We start from the raw sequence: 18,861 nt of genomic DNA on the forward strand, positions 1-18,861 counted from the left end.
CAACTGGTTCAATTCAACTCTTCTCTAAGGTTGTAGCAAGTTAACACCGTATAATCGTTCGATTATACGGTGCAAATCAATTCATCTAAGAGTGCAATGTGACCTCACCTATTTATAAAAGTTGGGTAGCTTTTATAGAGATGTCTGAGCCAGAGGCTGAACTATATCACTTGAATGGAATAAATCAATCAATTGTAAAAATTGTATCCTTAATTAAACGTTTCGTATTCCCATCTCAAAGAAACGTATTTCTTTTGGCTGCTATCTGTAACCGATTGATCAGAGAGGGATTGCCATTGGACATCTAAGTTGAGTGACTTAGACGTTGAGTCTATTCAATAAATTATGGTTGGAAAAACTGCAATCACCATAGACACATTTTGTTACACTTATCTAAACATTTGCCAAAATATACGCTTCAAAAAGTAATATTTTTTCGACTAAATAATATCATGTATATAAATAATTACAGAAAATAGGAGCATGTTAATTAAGCACAATGTAAACAAAATGCATTTTATTTCGTGATAAAAATAGCATTTATATGATTTTTTTGCAATTTTTATTTAAAAGCAATGAAAAGTAAATAAGCCAACCTATATTTAACATTGCGCTCAAAATAAATTTAAATTTGTTTTCAAAAGTTTGGTAAAGTTAGAAATGATGGAATTTCGTGAAAAAGACGCTTATGATTTCTTTGCCTTTGTTAATTTTATAACTTAATTACCGAAAATTATGTTAGCATTTTCGAATGAAGTAGTTAAATTACTATTTAATTCAGGTTTTGTTTGATAAAGTGACGCAATGTGTAATTGAAAGTTTTCTATATTTCATGTTAACAATTAATTAAAAGAATAGCAATCAATTATCATCAAACATGTAATTAAAAGATGAATTAATTATTATAAGACATAAAAATTACTATATTTGAAATTATAAGAAAGACGTGAAAAAGAAAGGCAAATATTTTCGCTTGCTCGTGAAGTTTTGATGCTCAGTTTCATTCCTTAACATATAGTATAAATTGACCAGTGAATGAACATTTACACACAGTTTGTTCTTAAAAAAATCTAAATATTTTTAAAATATGTAATTTATGGCAAATGCAATATCAAAATATTTGTTACAAAATGCAAAATACAAACTGCAAAAATAAAAGTAATTTATTAAATATTGTTTTAGGATTTGTAGGAATTCAAATAATAAAGGAATAGTGAGATAACAAAGTAAATGAACAGCTCCTACCTGTGAATAAACACAATTTTCTTTCAGCGTATGAGCACTCGATATTCCGATTATATTATGACATTTTAATGAATTACAATTTATACAAATGCCTGAAAACAACTTTTATCCTGAAATTAAACTATATAATACTATATAATATATTTAGGAAAGTTTTATCCAGTGTCACAGATTGTATATGTGTGTATCGAAAATAAAAGTCGATTAAATAGAGAAAAAAAAATCTTATACGTTGAAGTAAAAAAGTGTACTATATCAGCGACAGCAGGGAAAAAGGAAAAAATAGTTAGAAGATCGTGGAAATGTGCCTGGACGTGAGGAGAGATACGAAAAGTTTTAGAACAGAACAAAATCAGTCGTCTTGGAGATAAAGATATATGAGCAATGACGGAAAAGAGAATGATTGAGTTTTGTTTGACATAAGATGCTGTAGACAGTTGGTCTTTGTCTTACTTAAATTCTTTCTTTTTCTTTTTTTTTGTAATAAAGTTTTAAATTTGTTTCTCGTTTAATGGATTTATCTGGATCGTCACAGAACAGCTTTTTCATTGAAAAAGCTACTGTAAGCAGTAAGGTCAAGTCTGACACTAATTCTAGAATAGCAAGAAGATAGCTCAAAAACAGGTTGAAGAACATCAATAATTATACACTGCTGGCCACCGTAAATGCAACACCCTGAAGGAAGGATGCAAATAACATGAAATTTACAACATGCATCTGCAGAGGTGAGATATGCAAATGATTAGAATTTCAGAGCAGATGCACGTTACGCGCGCCTGTGGCGCCACTTCAAAACGCTATTTAAGGCTTGGAGATTTCGACAATTTCAAGTTGGGTAATTGTGTTTTTCTTGTGGTTTTTTCAAAAAACGATCAATTATGCTTCGTAGAAAACAGCGATCATCTTTTGATCAAGTATCCGAGTTCGACAGAGGAAGGATAGTGGCCTACCGAGATTATGGATTATCTTTCAGGGAAATCAGTAGTCGTGTTGGACGAAACCAAACAACTGTAATGCGGATATGTGATCGTTGGATGCTGGAGGGTACGACGTGTTNGTGACCACTTGTTTATCGATGTTTTTAACAATCAATTACTGAATAAAAACATCGATAAATAATTATGCTAATTTTTTTTTGTTATTTTCTTCATTTGTTGTCTATTGAAAACTAAAAGTAATTAACTTCGAAAATGATTATTCAGGTGACAGGTGATCCTAATTGCAATGAATTCACAAAAATTCTATAATAATTTATAGAAATGCATTTTTTATCCATATGAATGCGGAATATATATATCATTATTTTTTGTTTTAGTTTATAATTCTATTGTTGCGTTTATTGTATATATATATATATATATATATATATATATAAGTGAGTGTGATTACCTCGGACACATGTAGCATCTGTTATTTTCACAAAAAAACTCGAAGAGTTCTTGTGGGATATTGTCAACCATCTTTATCAAGGCGGCTCATCTCTTGCGCGGTTTCAAAAGGGTGTGTTCTTTATGAAATCACGTCTGTCAAGAGCAACCTATGCATACTCTATAGGATTTAGGTCCGAGGAATATGCAGGGCATTGCATATGGTCCTTACTTTCTAGTATGCCTGATTGCTCAGCTCACCTGTGTGTTCAAGCATTGTCACTCATAAGGAGAATGTCTGGACATACCACACCCCAAAAAAGACAAATATGATCCAGAATAATCTCTCTACAATACCGCTGCGAAGTAACGTTATCTCGCTCAAAGGTGTGAAGCGGTGTTCAGCTACTGAACTTGATGCCTGCACACACCGGAACGTCTAAGCCATACCAACCCCATTCATGAACCTATATGTTCCCCGCTCTCTATATACTAACTGGTAACCTCCAACCAATACGTTCCTTACACATACGTAATCTTTCTCGACGATGGAGTGGTTTGAGCAATATGCAGCGAACAGGTTTCCGTACATGACAGAATCCAACTTGATTTTGCCACCGTGTAATGGCTCTGGAAGAAACGTGTGCTCCAGTAGTGGTTGCAAGGTCTGTAGCTATCTGCCTAGGCGTGACATTTCTGTTTCTATGGTGTTCTTACAACGGCAACCAGCATGCTATCGGGTAGAATCCCCATTTTCAGCGGTCTTTTTAATCGCTAGATGACACTTTTTAACAGTCCCGTGTTCCACTATTGTGACATTTTGACCTGCCTCCAATCGTCTAACTGCTCATCCACAATCGCAAGAACTCAAATGATATCTTGCTAACATTTTGCTCTTAATTTCTGCAACACCACACTGAATTTCAAAGAAGCAAGTTCAATTCTGTTGCTATTTTGGTAAAATCCCAAACATTATGAATTTTATAATGAATGAAGAGAATGAAGGATAGCCTGGTTGGTAGGGTACTGGGCCCATGCCCAAGAGTTTGTGGGTTCGATCCCCGCAGGCCGGAGTCTCCCCGTGTACTAAATGGTGACTGATGCGCTTTAAATCAGTCGAGTCACAAAGTCCTCCATGTTCCCATAACAAATCCTACCTCTGGGGGTGCAGATTCAGGAGTTTCCTTGTCTACTGGATTGGTTCAAAATTACAAGGCTATGGATTGAACATTAGTAGTCGTAAACCCGAAATTGGGTTGGCTGTTCAACGACGGATATGAAATATAAAATAAAATACATAAATGTTAAATGTAGAAAGCCTTTTCCTGTATTAAGGCTATACACCTGAGTTTTTAAATATAATCCATTCTACTTGCATTGTGACATTTTTCGAAGAATTTTCCTTAAATTGAAATATTGACCTCAAGGTTTTTTTAATTGGGGTAGTCACGAGACATTGAAATGAATTATTTGTTATCTATTTCCTGAAACATTATAAAGCACGAATCCTAATATTTTATTAGGTTACGCATACTTTCCATTTTGTTTGTTCCTTGAAAAATAGATCCGGAAAGGAGAATAAATATGATCTGGACTATAACTAGATCATTGTGAACATTCACAAAAGAACGAACTTCACATGCTTCACAACAGGAAGTATGAAAAATGACACATTTCTTTATTCTTTTTAAGAACACTTTGTCTAGGTATCAAGCTTCATTTGAATCATGAAGTGCCTTAAGCTAACCATTTTAGTAGCTTGGCTCGTGTTACATGCAACAGCCCAAGGTATTGTTAACCAAAGACATGACTGGGGAGAGCATGGTGGTGCTCCGGGAGCTAGTTCACCACCGGCATTTGGAAGACCAAACGGCAAAGGAGAGCCTCCTGACTACAGTCAACCTGGAGGCCCAGGAGCGATTGGAGGATTTGGATCACATGTGATTAGTACTGTATCAAATGATGATCCTAAAAGTTTAAGAGGTTTCAGCGGATCAAAAGAGCCAGATGATTCTGGAAAACCGGTATCGGTAATTGCTTCTGGGTCCCCAGAGTATATTTTAGTACCTGGTGGACCTCATGGCTTAGGCAGTTCTAATAGCTTTGGTGGACCATCAGCAGCGATTGTTTCTGCTCCCCCTGGTAGTTTTCTTGGACCTAGTGGAGTTTCTAATGGTTTTGGGGGACCGGCATCATCGATTGCTTCTGGCTATGATGGGGGTTTTGTATGGTCTAGTGGACCTCCAAGTCAAAGTGGTGACTTTGGTGGATCAGTACCAGTGATCGCTCCTGGGTACCCAGGGGCTTATGCGAGATCTGGCGGACCTTATAGTCAAGGCGGATTCGCTGGGTATCAGGGTAATGGCGGTATACCTGCTACCAATGGGCATAGAGAGCAAGTAATGATGATGATTCCGTTATATGAGGAATGCAAACAGTTTACCACGTCCGTAGCATGCACATGCAAAGGTAAGAGTAAGGAAATAAACTTTATGCAAAATAATATTTTTGTGATACTTTAATTATATTTAATTACTTTAAATTTTTCTCTTTACAGTTGTTATAAAAATTATTTTTTTTGGACATTTGCTTCAAGTTCGATATTTTAATATTTCATTTGTTTTTTTTAATGCTCTCAACAAAATATTAACAATATTAGAACTGGATATAATATTTTAAGACGGATTAAATTCATACCAAATACTTATAAGATTTTTTTTTTAAATAAATAATTTTCTTCCAATTTTTTTACATCATTTTAAAGATTTTTTAAAATTTCATTTGAGACTTTTTAATTTTAATTAAGGCCTAATTTTTTATTTTAATCTAGAGTTAACTCTATAATGTGGCATAAAATTTTATTTTAGATGATGGGTGAGAGATTAAAGGAAATAAAAAAACAAAAAAAAAAAATGCAATTTTGTCAACCCCTCAATATATACTGCATTAAATTCTAAGAATGTGAGAAGATAATACATCTATTGATGAAAATTTTTATTCTTGCTTACGCTTTATTATACAGTTACAGATAAAGTTAGCTCATTTGTTGTCTTATTTATCACTATATTACTTATCATATTATAGTTACGCATTAATCGCTGCTTTTTCTAACATGTTTCTAGTGAAATTAAACATGGAGTATTATTTAAATGTTAGAAGATTTCAAAGTAGCATAATGAATTTTTAATTTAACTTAATGAAATAACATTAAAAGATAATCAATATATTAAAAGTTGATATGCAAAATGAAATAAGGGTTTGCAGAAACTGAACAATGTACATAATATAAAGTTATCACAATAGTAACCTATAACAATTTCTAATAAACATTAATTTCATAATATTGAACATGTCCCGCAGAAACTCTTCTAAGAGTTTATGAAGTGTATACATCACTCTATCATCAGAATGAAATATTTTATAATATACAAGACTTATAATTCGTAAATATCTGATATAATTAGTAAATACGAAGCTCATAAACTATTCACTACTCATCGCAGGCTTTAAAATAGAATAAAAACTACACAAAACCACAAAACAGCTATTGATGATTTTTTTGTTATTCATAGATAAACGAAATTTTATTCTTTGTGCTTTAAAACGAAATAATGTTTAATAGTTACCAATTCACTACTGAAGAATAAAATTTGATTTTAATTGATAAATGCTTACAAATGTTTCACTCGAAAGTTATAAAATAGAATAATCTTGAATATTACAACATCATCTTTGATCCCTTTTTTGTGCTTTTATTTCATAAAATGCTTTTACATTTATAATTCTCCTTGATTTTATAAACTTTGAATGCTTATCATCATGATTGTTCGAAATTCTTGAGTAATATCACCATCATCCAAATCGAATTCCTCTTTGCTCTGTATCATCCATTATTGAATTTAACAAATTGGGATTTTTGAATGAATATTTAATAGCAGATTTTGTTGATAAAATGCTTTAAAAGTTAAAAATTTCGAGGATTTTATAAATTTCGGTTGCTTAACATTGTATAAGTGGCAGGGTGGCGCAGTTGGTTTGTCGTCGGCCTTCTGAGTCCAAGTCTGCGGGTTCGATCCCCGGGCCAATCACCGGATTTTCGGGATGCAGAAAATCCTCAGCGGCCATGTCGTATGATTATGCGGCATGTAAAAGATCCCTGGAGTGCCTTATTGGCTCTTGGCATTTCCAGCAAAATTAAATTCCTAGTGCACTTTAGCATCCAAAGAGAGTCTCGGTGCTGCCATCTAGTGTGCCAGAACTAGACGTCCAAATTAACATGACCAACGGTATCTCACCCATTGTGGTGGTCCTGAAAGAGTGGATACCACCTCTGGAGAACGCACTAGGTCTGCTCATCGGCAAGACCGATTGTGCAGCTCATTAGAAATAAAAAAATAAAAGAAAACATTGTATAAACCAGCGATTCTCAACCTGTGGGCGCGCCCCCCTAGGGGGGCGCGAGCACACTAGAGGGGTGGCGCGAGAATATTCAAGAGAAAATATTATTTAAAAAAATTGATTAACTGGAAGAAAGGAAAGCGCACATACTAATAGAAAACAAAATATATTTCGACATGTTTAATAACTTATTAAAGGGAAACAACTTATTAAATCAAAACTTAAGGTGCTTTGAGGATTTTTTCTAATTTTCTGATTAAGTCTGTGTGGCTGAATTTTTTTCTGTAACATCTTACATCTATCTCTAATATATACCACGTATACTTTTAATTGTAAAATAAAATTTCATTTATTTTGTAGTTCAATTTCAAAATTGTAGCTTCTGCGCCTAAGGTTTCCCACAGGTTCCATATATTGAAATCACTTTTCCACTTACTCAAATTATCTTTAGCAAAAACACTTGGACTGGCAAACGTCTTTTTAAAAAGCACTTTAAGTGTCTTGCTGGTAGGAACAAGTTTCCCGACTTTAAGAAAGATATTTGTTTTCAGAGTGTATAATTTGTTTATTGATTTTACATTGATAGTCCTTGTGTGAAATCACTAGCGATTCTTTCGAGTTAACTCATTAGAATTAATTAAGAATTACCAAGTTAATTTTTTCAAAAGGATTAACTAACAAGTAAGAGTTAAATAACCATACTAGAGTTAACTTACCTAACCCATAACTAGTATAAAAATACCCAAATTTACAAGAAAATATCAGAATCGACCACGAAAACACTCATAACTACCACAAAAATAAAAAAATACCTGAAAAATAACTTAAAAATGCAAACAAAACAAAAAACTTGAAACAAAATATCGCAAACTCTACTAAAGTGCAAAAAAAGTCAAAATATTATAAAAATTTAAAAAATACCAAAGTTTCACATTTGCTTAAAATAAATTAAATCAATTGGCATTCAATTCAATCATTCCTTTTTGAGAAATAATATGCTACGTAATGATTTATAATTAACACTCTTATAGATTTCACGTTTTTTTCCGAAGGTGGCCCACGTGTCCCTAAGGTAGCACCGGTGTCGGGCCACCTTGGGAACATGCATATGGTCTCTCTCACCATTTGCACGACTTAAAGCTATTAATCTGATAGATTAATTCGAATTAAAGTGATGTGGTTATAGAAAAAGAAATACATTTTCAGAAAACATATCATAACTCAAAGTTCTAAGAATTTAAACACATATAAATTACAATATCTTCTCACCCGGATATTAGAATGACAACTGCAAAAATTAAATCACTTCATACAATGGAGGCCATTCAAAGAAATATCTTCCAATTAAGCCTCGTGCACCTCAGATACAAGATTTACAATGCAGCAGGGACATCTTATGATTCAAAATAAATTTAATTTTACTTTGGGGGGTGGGCTACGTTAGGAGCACTGGCCACCTTTGGCTTACCCACCTTACTTAATCAAAACATACTAAATTTTTAAAAAAAATTATTTATTTTTAGTGATTTCCTTAGGCCTGTCTTGCAGAGCAAAGTTTTTTGAGGTGAGGCTTAATATTAGAAATAGTCACTCTCAGTTTTGTTTCTATATTTAACCATGATCTATATTTTGTCTTCAAAGAAGCCACAGCAGAAAATACAGTTTCACAAAGGTAGGATATTGAAAATGGTAATAGAATGCAGAATGCCCTTGTTTTCAGTGCAGAAAAATCATCCTCCTGCCAAAATTCAAATAGTTATTTATTACTAAATTGTATTTTGGTTTCGCCACTTGTCCTGAAGTCTATGAATTTTCCTTCCTCAGCAATTGAGAGTCCTTCGGGAGTTTTATGAAATGGATTCCTAACCCACTCGTAACTTGCTATCAGTTTGTCGTCAGCAGGAAAATACTTTTTAAAATTCGTTGCCTGCATGGCTAAATGATTTTCAATGGTTACAAAAACAACTTTTGCGTGTTTTTTCGTCAGCCTCATAAGTTTTAGTACAATTATCCACATTTGCAAACATTGTTAAGTTTTTTTTCTTTAAATTTCTGCCCCACAATTCCAATTTTCTACAAAAAGCATTAACTTTATCACTCGTATCCAACATATGTGTATTTGCTCCTTGGAGTTGAAGATTCAAGTTATTTAATTTCTCGAATATGACGACCAAGTAGCTCAATTTCATCACAAATAAACAATAGTGAAAATTCTCGGTTTCCGGTCTATTATCGTCTTTTAAGAAAATGGCGATTTCTTCTCTTAATTCATAAACACGTTGCGGGAATTTCTCACGTGATAAGCATCTTGCCTCGCATTTAAATAGTAACTCTGAATGTACTGAACCCATGTCTTTACAAAGTGCGGAAAAGATTCTCGTTCTCAGGGTTCTCATTTTTATATAATTTACAACATTTACAACAGTAGTTAACAGAATATTCAAACCAGTACTCATTTCTTTCGAAACCAAAGCTTCTCTGTGGATCATGCAATGTGTCCAGACGCATTGAGGCGATTTTTGTTTTACAAGTGCTTGTATACCTTTGAACCTTCCTGATATTGAACGAGCACCATCGGTGCATATTCCGATGCAATTTTTACATTCTATGTTTGCCTCATTCATAACATCATTTAAAATAGCAAATAATGCTAGCGCTGTTGTTTTGAGTTCTATTGATTTGCAGAAAAGTAGTTCTACTACTGACATATTATCACAAAATCAAACATAGGCAATTAAATGAGCATCTTTATTAATATATGTTGCTTCATCAAACTGTATTGAAAACATTTTGTCACGCAACATCGAGAAAAGCTGACACTACATTTTCAGCTGTATCACCAATTCGACGAGCAACAGTATCATTTGAAAGAGGTATGGACTGTAATTGTTTTGAAAAATTAACTCCAAACATAGTTTCTACAATCTCAATTGCTGCTGGCTTTTACTTTACTTTTGTTTTGGCAGTTAGTTAAAAATATTTTAAAGACAGAATTCAAAATACTCAATATACATTATTGTTGTATACATTTTACTGTAAGTGGGGGGCGCGATGAAAATTATGATTGAAAACTGGGCCGCGAATACTGAAAGGTTGAGAAACGCTGGTATAAACAATTATTGTGTAACAACGTATCACCCTCATCCACGTCAAATTCCTCGTTATTTTGTATTTTAGACTGCTATTTTTAACAAATTGGAATTTTTGAATGCTTAATTGCAGACAAAATATTAAAATTTATTGGCATTATAATTTTAGAGCTTTAAATTTTTGATATCATAAATTTAGGCTTCTAAACATCAAAGTTATTAAAAATTATAAAACAAGTAATCACCCTCATCTAATGCGAATTCATATTTTCATTGTATCTTTAACTAATATTTAAAAAAAATTAATGGATTATCATAGTATTTTGTATCGTACAGCTTTTCGTATCGTATTTCCGCATTGAATTGGATAGATTAAATTTATCATACATATTATGTATTTTTCATATTTCTTACAGTGTTACTACTTGTTAGTTTAAAAAATATAAATTTATTTTAACTAATAAAATTTTCTAAAATTAACTGGGAATCTGTTCAGTTTTAACGACATATTTGTGTAATTTCTAAGATGGGCACACCAATGCACTATGGATCTTTACTTTCTTAATGAGTATTGATCTTCTTGTATAGTGGTCAAGGAGATCATACTACCGGTCTGTATTCCTCAGGAGCGAAAAGTTCGGGGTTCGAATCCCGCCTCAAGCATGGATGTTCCCTCTTTGTTCTATCTGTCTTTGTGTTGTTTGGGGAGACCTACAATGAATGGAGTCCACCTGCGAAGAATGGAGAAACAAAGAAATAAAGGTTTCTCAAAAAGTGCCAAGATAGCTCCAAAACAAATGTAGTCGAATTTGAAAACCCCGGTACGCATTAGTGAGTATAGTGATATACTCAAAACAGTTCTGAGAATCTGTCTTCATTTGTATATAAACATGGCATGTTGATTACCGATTTGGAAACATTTTTTATTCGTGAAATAAATCTAGAATAACGGTAAGTGCAGTAAACTTTTATCTAACTAGATTTTGTTTTCAAATATTTGATCATTATAAACTATTACAGTTTGAACTTAGTTACATTTGATGACCATATGTTATTTTATCATGATGTGTTAATTTTTGAGATAATGAATTTTTCTCAAAAATGAGTATATACTGTTTCAATTTTGAGTAGGTCACTATAATCAGCAATAATGAGTACATAGATTTTATGACTAGACTGCATTTGTTTCAGAGCTATTTTGACACATTTTTGCTCAGTTTTAAGAAACCCTTTTATTACAGTGTTGTGGATGAAGCTGGGCAAGTGATATTTAGTTTGTGTAAAGTTTCTTTCTTTCTTTTTTAAATGCAGCAATTACTAGAAGTTGCAAACTTGCACACTGCCAGACTACTTGTGCCGATAAATGCATAATCAACAGCTGTATTTTATTTTACAATTTATTTATTTCAAACATACCACAAAATAAAATTCTTTCATGTTAATAATTGGATGAGTTATATGTTTTTTAAAAATGTCATTATGTGTTTTAACGCACATTTTAGTTGTTATTATTTCTAGTTTCTGGTAAATGAGATGAATGTTTATTATTTAAAGCAATGCATTAGACACATTATTGTATTTATTAGTATTTCTATAAAACTAATATTTTCAGAAATGTGGGCAAATCGAGAAATTGGACCAAGTCAGTGTCAAGGAAATTTTGGTGTAAGTAAACACAATCAATATAATAAACAAAACCAACATCTAAAATAATTTAAATTATTAATAAGTTATAAAATTTGTATTTGATTAGAAGAAAAAATCAAGATGTTATATTTGTTTTCCCTTTTTTCTAGGAATGCGTAAAACAAGACATGGAAAAAGTTCGTTGTCGAGTAATAGTGGCACCTAGTAATCAATGCATAGAAAAAGTGACCCAATATATGCAAGGTGCCTCTTGTACGGAAAATGAAGGAAATGGTGGAACTGGAGGTGAAAATGGCGGCTCTGGAGGAAAAAATGGAGGTTCTGGAGGAGAAAATGGTGGTTCTGGAGGAGGAAATGGAGGTTCTGGAGGAGGAAATGGAGGTTCTGAAGGAGGAAATGGAGGTTCTGGAGGAGGAAATGGTGGTTCTGGAGCAGGAAATGGAGGTTCTGGAGGAGGGAATGGTGGTTCTGGAGGAGGAAATGGAGGTTCTGGAGGAGGAAATGGAGGTTCTGGAGAAGGGAATGGTGGTTCTGGAGCAGGAAATGGAGGTTCTGGAGGAGGGAATTGGGGCTGTGGAGGAGAAAATGGGTGCACTGGAGAGGGAAATGGGGGTTCTGGAGTTCGTAATGAACCATAAAAAAGTTATATCTACAAAACCTTTAGCTACGATCAGCCTTTTGTTACCATTCCATAGAGGGCGTATAATTTATACCTCAAGCACATTGGATAATAACATGGTATACTGCAATTTATGATATGATATAATGAGATTAAATATTTTTTTCTAATATAACACTACAATCTTTTATATAGTAGTGTCTTGGTGGAATGTATTTTGTTTCATTAAAAAATTTATTTTATTACTTCATGTAATTCGTTTTTAAATATTAAATTAATTTTTAATGTGGCCTATTTACATTAACAGGAAAATCATTTTAACGTGGAACCCTCACATAGTCCCATAGGTACCTTAAACCATTTTATTGGTAAATATTGTCGCAACCTTACTGAACTTAGAGCAGGTTTTCATTTAAATTTAGCGATAGTATAGTGTAATCAAATTTAAGATGGAAAAATTTGAATGAGAATATATGGTTGAATTTGACAATATATTAAGATTGCAGCAAATTTGCACGATATTATGTTTCTAACTGTGCAGAAAAAATATATTTTGATACACATTCCAAACTTCAAAAATAAAAAGGAAAGAAGAAGAGCCTATACTTATTACCAAGCCGAGTAACATCACACAGGTTTTACATGTTAAAAAGTTTTAAATCTTTTGAGGATGTTTGTACTAGATATTCAAAATTCAAAGAAATTTAATATTCAGTCTATAAAAAAAGCTGTGTTATTCGTAAATTTAGAATGGAAAGATGGCGCATTTTTTAAAATATAAAGAATAACCCTATGAAGACGTATAACTACCTGAGTAAATTTAGCATATCAAATAATTTGAAATGCCTTGGGTTTGTTTCCTAAAGTTGGTACTTAGAGAAAAAAAAAAGGTAGTATGACGGGGCTTAGTGAAAAGGGAAAAACGCAGTCTTCTTACTACGAAAAGGATTTTTCAAATGTTGTTTCTATCATAAATTATTTGCTTGCTTTTGCTCGTTTTGTTTTTATTACTTTGTTATTATACCTGTTGAGTTTTATATAAAAAAAAAACTTTTATATTGCTGACCACGTGAAATTGAATTTGGATAATGATTTTTAAATACGAACAGACCTATAATTTTTGAAAATAATACTGATGACAGGGAACATATTGTGGACGGTTTACGCTTTCCCGATATATCATACACTATTATTTTTTAAGACTAATTGCCATTTCCCGGTATATCCTACATTAATGTTTTTCATGGTAAAATACCCCTGTTCAGTATACCCTTCACTGATGTTTTCAAAAGTTAGGAACCACTGCCTGCTATATTTTCGCTATGATTGAAAAGAGAATGATTGAGTTTTGTTTGACATAAGATGCAGTAGACATAGTCTTTGTCATAGCTAAATTCTTTTTTTTTGTAATAAAGTTTTAAATTTGTTTCTTGATTAATGGATTCCCCTGGATCGTCACAGAACAGCTTTTTCATTGAAAAAGTTACTGTAAACCGCAAGGTCAAGTCTGACACTGATTCTAGAATAACAAGAAGCAAAAATAGGTTGAGGAACATCAATAATTATCTTTTTATAAAAAAAAATTAATTCGTAAATAAATACCAAATTTTGCCATTATGTAGAGTCCATTTATAGTAAAATCTTGTTGGTTACACATGTGGGGAATTGACTATAGACTATGTAAACCTTCAATCAAATGATACCCCACGATATAATCGAGTGAATATGTTTTATGTGCTAGTAAATTGGTATTTAATAATTGTAGCGGTAGACACTTTACACACATTTCCTTACCTAATACATATTTAATTTTAATTTCTTTTCTTTAATTTAATTCCTTAATTTTACTTTTCAAGATACGTCAAATTTCTTAAAACTGAATCAGTTTCTACAAGGTTTGTCTTTTAAATTTACTCAGTGTTAAACTGAGTTATCGTCTTAAAATGATTCACCTACTTCTCATCAGAACAACTTCCTGAGAGTCTTTCTTCTAATTTCTAAGCATAAAACATTGTATAGCCAGCAATTTTCAAGTCGTTCACAAGCTTATGAAATCCTGTTTTTGATTTCTATTTATTGAATTTTCTAATGACAGTACCACAAAAAATGCCTGTACTTATAATGGTCCTAATTTGCTTGCCTTTACTTGTTATCATCCTAAATTTTGTTAACAAGTTTTGCTTTCGGAGCATGAAACTGAACAGATGTTGTTTAGATTGAGTTGTTGTGACCTCGAAGCTTCAATGAAACGTTGTCAAGATCGGTTTCTGAATAACTAAATTTCTCATACTTCTCTTTTAGTGAACATCGCTAATCGAAAGGTAATATTTGTCTCAAATTATAATCCTAAATAGAAAAGTTATAAAAATAATATCTTATTATAAAATAATATCTAAATAGCTCAGTACAAAATACAATCTACACCATTAGTTTCAAGCAAATGTACATAACTAAAAGCCATGTAAAATCATATTATATGCACACTATTCATTCACTGGGAGATTTGCTTCCAGTGAAAGAATATGCATTTTCAGTCGCTGGTTAGAAGATGTATGTCTTATTTATATTACCATGGAAAAATCCTGGTGAATGAACATTTTGTCCATTCATTGGTTTTTTATCATTTGATAAGTTTGATAATAAACACCTCCTAATCTTAGTATTGGCTTATGCTATGATGCTTAGAAAACTCTTACGTAACTTCAATAATCTTTTGATTTTTCTTTTTCACAGTGAGAAAAAAATCTATTACACACAACTAGTTCTAATTTAAACAGATAACTACACACACTCACTTTATAATTTTGTCAAAGAAATAAGGTGCTACGTAGACACTAACAAATTTCAAAACTTTCCCTGCGAAGACCATGTGACCAGGTACTTCAATAAACTGTCATATGGCTTCCTATTGTTATGCAGTAAGTTACTGTTGCCAATCAATCAAAAGAATAACTTTTAAACTATCATTTTTTAAAAACAATAATGAAATGTTCTTTCACTGATTGGTTTACCCAACTTACATATTTTTGACGCACAAGTTTTGCTTACATTTGTTGCAGAAGTGCTTTAAATAGAATTGTTCTGTTAATTACGGTATATCGGGAACCAATAAAATTAATATTTTAGAGTTAAGTTTTGATGATTTTCATTTTTTATTATGTCTCTGACAGTTAGAAAAAAATAATTAAATAAACAGATAAATAAGTAAACAAAAAAATAATAAATTAATAATACACCCGGCTGTATCATTTTGAATACTTTTTAGTGAGACTTTTAAGTAGGAAAAAAAATTATGGTTGGTATTGCCGTGTTAGTTCTGACGTTTTAATTTTTATTCTGAAACTTTTTCTTAAATAAAAAAGAAGAAAAGTTAAAAAAAAAAATTAAATAAAAAAGGAAAAGGAAAAAAATCACTACGCATACGAATTTTAGTAGTTTTGACCCCTCTCCGCAGTGCTACTAAATATTAAAAACAATTAAAGTTGGCTTTCTTCCGTTTAACAGAAAGTTATAAGTTCTTAAAACAATAAAAAAAAGAAGAAAAGAGAGCACGGTCAGAAAAAAAGAAAGAAGGGAGACAAAGAGAGATAGAATGAAAACTTTTACTCATTAAAAAATTTAAATAAATTAAATAAAATAAAAATAATACTTTTTGCACGTGATATACTAATATGAAGCATTTTAACTTCTCCTACAGTTTAGCTGTAAAAAATAAAGAGTTAATAGGTATTATGTGCTCCTGGATTAAAAACGAAATTTTAATCCCTATATTTCGACTGCAACTTGCTATCCGTATTTTTAAACTAGTCTTCAACAGTTATGACTAGTTAAGACTAATTTATAAACTATATATATAAACTAGTATACTGGAGAGTTCATAAGTTTAATATAATACTTCCTATTTATTTTAGGAATATCGATTTAAACACAACGGAAAGACCATTTTAAATAATTCTTTGGTCAAATGGTTTACGCTTCAAATAATAATAATAAATTCTCATTATTAAAAGTTTAGCTCGTTTGAATGCTCAACAGTTTAAAAAATAATCTAGGCAAGTATTACAAATTGTCACTTTCTTTGTTTGAAAATACTTTAAATGAAGCAACAAAAAAATACAGCGTTTTTAAATTAATTGTTTCTCAAAAAACTTGCAAACTAGTTACACAAAAGCAATTATTTATGAATAAATCTGTCTTTTAAAGTACGTAATTTGATCTGCACCGCGACCCCCCTAGGCTTTTATTAAAGCCCCAACACCTCGCACTTAGCAGAGCCACAAAATAAAATGCCTTAGGAGATTCAAGCTCATTTATCCGAACTTTCTCATTAAATGCGGATTACTGATATTTGGATAAATCTTTTAGTTAAAGTTTTCAAGTTAAATGGATAGTTTATTGATTTTTGTTCGTCCTTGAGACGAATCGTTTTAACTTTGATTTGAAAAGCAGCATTAGAATTCATTTATGATTTCAAACACAGTTTAAACAGTTTTAAGTTTGTTTAAAACTATTTATTGTAATCGTGGTGTGGACTAAACTGATTCTTCTAAAAAATTTTGAGTATTTATTTCTTCACTACTATTTTTTTTAAAAAAATTACACTTTTCATCTGAAACAAGTTTCAAATAAATTTCGATTTGCAAAAAATTATTAAAAATTCGAAAGTTGTCCTCCATTATGTTATTGATAAATATGCTCATACCGTGAGTCAATAAATCCTTCATAAAAATTTTGAGTATTTATTTCTTGAAACAATTTGTTATTTTCTAAAAAAGTAACGTCCACTTTGAAATCTTAAAAAAGTTTCAAATGCAAAAAATTTAAAAAATTCACAAAGCGTCCTTCATTATGTTAACCATATATATATGCTCTTAACGTGGCATGATTTTTAGACTAAACAGATGCTTCCTAAAAGTTTTTAGTAGTTATTTATACACCAATATGAACATTTTTAAAATAATTGATTGAAAGAGCATACATATAAAAATAAAGAAGGACACTTTGCAAATATTTTATAACTTTTTCCAATGAGAAATTCAATTGAAACTTAATTCAGATTACAAAGCAAGGGCCAAATTATTCAAAAAATACCCATAGATGTGAAGAAATACATAGGGGAGAGGGGGGCACATGTGAACAGGGGGCACATGTGAACATGGTATGTTTTACCAATATGATTTGAAATAAAAAATCTTAAAAATTTTTCAATTGATGGCAGTACTAGTCCTACCTCTTTGCAAAACTTTCAGAGCAATGAGACATTTTGTTGTTCTATTCTGACAATTTCTTTGTATCAGCTGGTGTTGCATATATTATAATCGCTCGCTTCTTCAAGGAAAGCATAGTATAAAACAACTAATAAACTAAAGTTAACTATTGCAGACCATTATATGAACATTCAGGTAAGTTTATGACAGTTATTATTTTTTTTTTACTCAATTAAAAATTCTTTATTTTTCAAGTTAGATTTAAGAAGGATGATGGGGAACTTGTGAACAAAACATTTGGGGCAGATGTGAACAATTCACATGTGCCCCTACATAGTATTAAGATTATTATCCTCGTGATATTATAAGTTTGAAAAATATGTATGCACTTAAAATTATTATTATTTAATTTTCCATAACTAATTTATTCATTTTTTCTTTAAAATTTTTTTTATTAAATGGTTGATCGCGCATCACGCATATTAACTGGTACACATGAGATAATAGAATTGCTAAAGCTACAAATGAAAAGATAGAAAAAAAAGCATGAAAGAGTATTAGAGAAGAAAGAAAAAGGCCCATTACAACTCCTGCGGAACATGAAGCTGCGAGAGACCCAACAGTGGAAAAATTATTGTGCAGCTGAAAAATTATTTTCTTATTGACAGTACTGCTGTACAATTTATATTCACATAGTAATCTACAACCCCTTCAGTATAATGCGTATCTATATCTGTTATATAAAATATTTTTTTTTTTGTTGAAATATGATGATTGCTTTGTGCTTTTAATCTTGTTCATATGTGCCCCCTATAGGGGCACATGTGAACAATTGAAGTCATTTTTCCAAAATATCATAACGTAAAGAAATATTTTATTGATAAATCTCCAAAAATTCCATAAGACAAATAAAGGATTATTTAAACATATGGACTTCTTTACTGTGAGAAATTGATGATATTTTTTGAAAAATGAAGAAATAAAAAAATTTGTTCACATGTGCCCCCCTCTCCCCTACTAAATTTTTAAGAAGCATTTGTTTAGTTTAAATCAGGCGACGTTAATAGCGCATATATGGTTAACATAATGGAGGACACTTTGCGAATTTTAGTATTTAATTCATTTAAAACTTGTTTCGGATTACAAAGCAAGCGTCAAATTTTTTAAAAATATGTGAAAAAATAAATTCCCAAAATTTTTATGAAGCATATTGTTTAAACCATGCTACGTTAAGAGCACTAATATAGTTAACATATGAAGGATATATTGCGAATTTTTTTAATAATTTT

At 31.5% G+C, this 18,861-nt stretch overlaps 1 protein-coding gene across 1 annotated transcript; it reads left to right on the forward strand.

The window, feature by feature from the left end:
* Window positions 1-4,062: 4,062 nt before the first annotated feature.
* On the forward strand, window positions 4,063-12,610 carry LOC107444266 (uncharacterized PE-PGRS family protein PE_PGRS46). The gene is made up of 3 exons (XM_016058365.4): window positions 4,063-5,081; window positions 11,712-11,764; window positions 11,896-12,610. The coding sequence occupies exons 1-3, from the start codon at window positions 4,340-4,342 to the stop codon at window positions 12,382-12,384; spliced, it is 1,284 nt and encodes a 427-aa protein (XP_015913851.2). The 5' UTR covers window positions 4,063-4,339; the 3' UTR covers window positions 12,385-12,610.
* The last annotated feature ends 6,251 nt before the right edge of the window (window positions 12,611-18,861 follow it).

Source organism: Parasteatoda tepidariorum, chromosome 10 (genome assembly GCF_043381705.1).
Source record: "Parasteatoda tepidariorum isolate YZ-2023 chromosome 10, CAS_Ptep_4.0, whole genome shotgun sequence".
Lineage (NCBI taxonomy): Eukaryota > Metazoa > Arthropoda > Arachnida > Araneae > Theridiidae > Parasteatoda > Parasteatoda tepidariorum.